Source organism: Chiloscyllium plagiosum, chromosome 11 (assembly GCF_004010195.1).
Source record: "Chiloscyllium plagiosum isolate BGI_BamShark_2017 chromosome 11, ASM401019v2, whole genome shotgun sequence".
NCBI classification, from domain to species: Eukaryota; Metazoa; Chordata; class Chondrichthyes; order Orectolobiformes; family Hemiscylliidae; genus Chiloscyllium; species Chiloscyllium plagiosum.
In genome coordinates, this window is record NC_057720.1 from 47,439,195 (window position 1) to 47,443,869 (window position 4,675).

Below are 4,675 nucleotides of genomic sequence, written 5' to 3' on the forward strand. Positions count from 1 at the left end.
CAATTTTGGTGTCATCTGCAAACTTACTAACTGTACCTCTTATGCTCGCATCCAAATCATTTATGTAAATGACAAAAGTAGAGGGCCCAGCACCGATCCTTGTGGCACTCCACTGGTCACAGGCCTCCAGTCTGAAAAACAACCCACCACGACCACCCTCTGTCTTCTACCTTTGAGCCAGTTCTGTATCCAAATGGCTAGTTCTCCCTGTATCCCATGAGATCTCCCATGGGGAACCTTGTCGAACGCCTTACTAAAGTCCATATAGATCACATCTACTGCTCTGCCCTCATCAATCTTCTTTGTTACTTCATCATAAAACTCAATCAAGTTTGTGAGACATGATTTCCCACGCACAAAGCCATCTATAAGTAACTGTAATGATTAAAAAAGACAAGGCCATAGAAGAATTTTAACATAAAAAATGACCATTTTAAATTGGGGAGTTAAAATATACATTTACAATGTTTTCCAAGTTGGGTTGCTTGGTCTTTCGATAGAGGACTTTAATCTGCTTGACTGTGTCATGGGTCTCAGAGATGTTGAAAAAGATAGGGAGGAGTAATGAATTATAGTGATATCCACAGAGATGGCCATTTATGACTTTGATTAGAATTTGATGTTGTTGGAGGAATAGAGTAGCAGAGTTTTATTGATAGGTAAGGGAACTCTGGAGAAAGAAGCAAAGGTACCCAACAGACAGTGTGCAGTTTTGGTTATAAAGACATCTATGAGCTTTGCACATCTGAATTGAGTAAGGAAATGAATGCCCTTTTAACTGACATAACAGTGCCAATGTTGGGATGGGGTTTGCATTGTGGTGGCAGGGTCACTGGAGCATCCTGGTTCAGTGAAAACACTCTGAAGACTACAAATTACAAAACTGGTCAATGTTAAACTTTATTCAAAGAAACATAACATGCCGTTATTTAGTTATCCCTAAGTCAGTAACAAGAGAAAGAATCCATTTTTTTTGTCTGTGTTTTACACTGTATGATTAATCCTAATAAAGTTAACAAGCTTTTACTTCATGCACTTGATACAAGTAGTAAGAAAGTGATATCCTTATGACACATTCAAAGAAATGGATGCACACGATTCATATTATAAATGCTTACTTCCAAAAGTTCATCGCCAATCTGTATTCGCCCATCCTTTCCTGCAGAACCATCAGGATTGATGCCAACTACAAAGATGCTCATACGAGACCTGTCCTTGTTGCCAGCAAGACTGAGTCCCAGACCATTCTTATCCTTTTCAAGTTCAATAATATGTAGATCTCCTGGCAGGTCTCCATATTTTTGCCTGATCTTTTCTGTAGTAAGAAAAAACAAATAAATAAGAAAATCCAATTGTAGAAAGGAGAGCAAGAGAATATAGGATTCAGTAAAGTTTTGTCTAACACCTTTCCAGCTACTGAAGTGCTTCGAGATTGTAGTCACTATTGTAAATTAGGAATAAAACAGACAATTTGCAGAGGGCACGCTTTCACAAACAGCAATGTGATACTTGACTAGATAATCTGTTTTCATTCGATTACAGATTTGTTGCAGCATTGAAGGAGACCATTTTGTCTGTCATATTTGAGCCAGCTCCCAGAAAATCAATTTACCTAGAGCCACTGTCCCACTGCTTCTGTGAAACCTGCAAATTCTTCCTTTACAAACAATCTAATTCTTGATTAGAATTAGAATCCTTACAGTAGGCAAACAGGCCCTTCGGCCCAGCAAGACCACACCAACCCTCCGAACAGTATTGCACCCAACCCATTTTCCTATCCGATTACTCTACATTTACCCCTGACTAATGCAACTAACCTACACATCCCTGTGACAGTGTGGACAATTTAGCATGGCCAATTCACCTAACCTGCACATCTTTCGATTATGGGAGGAAACCAGAGCACCCGGCAGAAACGCACACATACACGGGGAGAATGTGCTAACTTCTCACAGTCACCAGAGGCCGGAATCGAACCTGGGTCCCTGGCACTGTTTGGCAGCAGTGCTAACCACTGAGCCACCATCCATCAATTGAAGGTCCTGCACCACACTCTCAGCCAGCACATTGCTAATTCCAATCAGTTGCTGTGTTAAAATGTTTTGTAAATTGCCTTAAATTGTGTTGCATTGTTCTAATTCCATCCATGAATGGTAACCTTTTTTTCCTTTTCCACTCCATCCAGTTCCCTTACTATTTTGAATACCTCTATCAAATCATCTCTTAACCTTCTCAAGAACAACAGTACTAACTTGTCCAATCTATGTACGTAGCTGAAGTTCCTCACCCCATAACCATTCTTTCCTTAATCTTTCCTGCACCCTCGTCAATATCTTTCCATCATTCCTAAATTGTGGCACGCCTAAGAACTGGATACAATACTCCAAGTGAGACCAAACTAATATTCGACACAAGTTTAATATAATTTCGTTGCCTGTACACTTAATGCACCTAAATGTAAAGCAGGATACTGTGTTATTAATTAATAGCTCTCTCAACCTGTCCTGCAAACTTCAAATGATTAATGTACCCTCTGTTTCTGCACTCTCTTTAGAATTGTAGCCTTTACATTTTTCTCCATTCTTTCTACTAAACTAAATAACTTCACAATTTTTGACACTAAATTTCATCTGCCACTTGTCCACCCATTGCAGCAACCTGTCCCTTTTGAAAATTTACACTAACCTCTTCACATTTCATAACACTTCCAAAGTTCTCAGCTTGCACAAATCTTGAATGTCTGGTTTATATAATTCTAGGTCAATACATATAGGAAAAGCAAAGGTACCAACATTGATACCAACATTCAGCATCTGCAGTACTAACTTTCATCTAATGGATGTTGCACGTTCAGCATAAGCAAAACTCATTAATGATAATGCTGGTTAACTTGTGCTCTAAGAGAACCCATTCAAAGTCAGACTATTGTCCATTGGGAATGAACGCTTGGTAGTAGATATTTCTTGAATGCCAAATAATCCGACGGAGTTATGCATCATTCAATAGATAACATTTAAATGATGGAGATGAGTTTTAGTGTAAAATGCAATGTCATAAAGTTATTGCACCATTCTGAACTTCAACATCTTACACTCATATCAAACCTTTGCATAGAGAATACTTGTCACAATACTTGATACTCTGTATAGAATAAGGACATAAAATAGACATGTCAATTTTAAAACCTAAATTAATGCGCAATAAAACAGCTGAAAATACTGTGCATTTCATATGGAAGACCACAGGAACTGACAGAGAATTATCAAACTAACTGCATTGAAACTGTAAAGGCCATACCTTTTAAATTTACTTCAGTTTTGATGGTGGAGTGAAATGGTAAAAACGACTACTTTACAACAAGGGACTGAAGAATGAATTGCTGTACCTTTAAAAAGCAAGTTATTTAAACTTATTGTAAGCCGTTTTTACACTACTGCTTTGTTCAAGCAATACGGAAAGCTGTTTGGAGATGGGCAGGCTCCAGGGAATACGTACAAGGTGAGGTTAGGCTGGTAATAGGTTTGTGGAGTTGTGTCAGTTGTGGAGTTGGATGGCAAAAATCATCAGCATGACAACAACTATCAGATAAGCTTACTGTTGACGTAACCAATATTGGCAGAAGCCTTCGGACTTCTGAAAGGGTAGATTGAGTCATACAGCACTGAAACAGACCCTTTGGTCCAACTCATCCATGCTGACCAAGTCTCCCAAACTAAATTAGTCCCATTTGCCTACACTTGACCCATATTCTTCCAAACCTGACATGTTCATCTTCCGCAGCTACACTGGCACCACCCCCCACCTTTCCCTCCGCTACATCTGAAGATGGACAAGGGAGATCCAGTAGATGTAGTGTACCTGGACTTTCAGAAAGCTTTTGATAAAGTCCCACATAGGAGGTTAGTGAGCAAAATTAGGGCGCATTGTATTGGGGGCAAAGTACTAACTTGGATTGAAAGTTGGTTGGCTGATAGGAAACAAAGAGTACTGATAAACGGCTCCATTTCGGAATGGCAGGCAGTGACCAGTGGGGTACCGCAGGGATCAGTGCTGGGACCGCAGCTTTTTAAAATATATGTTAATGATATAGAAGATGGTATTAGTAATAACATTAGCAAATTTGCTGATGGTACTAAGCTGGGTGGCAGGGTGACCTGGACAGGTTAGATGAGTGGTCAGATGCATAGCAGATACAGTTTAATGTGGATAAATGTATGGTTATCCACTTTGGTGGCAAGAACAGGAAGGCAGATTACTACCTAAATGGAATCAATTTAGGTAAAGGGGCAGTACAGAGAGATCTGGGTGTTCTTGTACACCAGTCAACAAAGGTAAGCATTGCAGGTACAGCAGGTTGTGAAGAAGGCTAATAGCATGCTGGCCTTCATAACAAGAGGGATTGAGTATAGAAGCAAAGAGGTTCTTCTGCAGCTATACAGGGCCCTGGTGAGACCACATCTGGAGTACTGTGTGCAGTTCTAGTCTCCAAATTTGAGGAAAGACATTCTGGCTATTGAGGGAGTGCAGCGGAGGTTCACAAGGTCAATTCCTGGAATGGCGGGACTACCATACGCTGAAAGACTGGAGCGACTGGGCTTGTATACCCTTGAGTTTAGAAGACTGAGAGGGGATCTGATTGAGACATATAAGATTATGAAAGGATTGGACACTCTGG

The 4,675-nt window shown here is 40.1% G+C and overlaps 1 protein-coding gene across 3 annotated transcripts in view; it reads right to left on the reverse strand.

Moving 5' to 3' along the window:
- The window catches only part of patj (PATJ crumbs cell polarity complex component), a 396,330-nt gene that overhangs the window by 138,787 nt on the left and 252,868 nt on the right, over positions 1-4,675 (reverse strand). For all 3 annotated transcript variants that reach the window (XM_043699258.1, XM_043699257.1, XM_043699256.1), the window contains one exon: positions 1,119-1,315. In XM_043699258.1, coding sequence (XP_043555193.1) covers positions 1,119-1,315 — 197 coding nt within the window. The remainder of the gene's footprint in view (positions 1-1,118; positions 1,316-4,675) is intronic.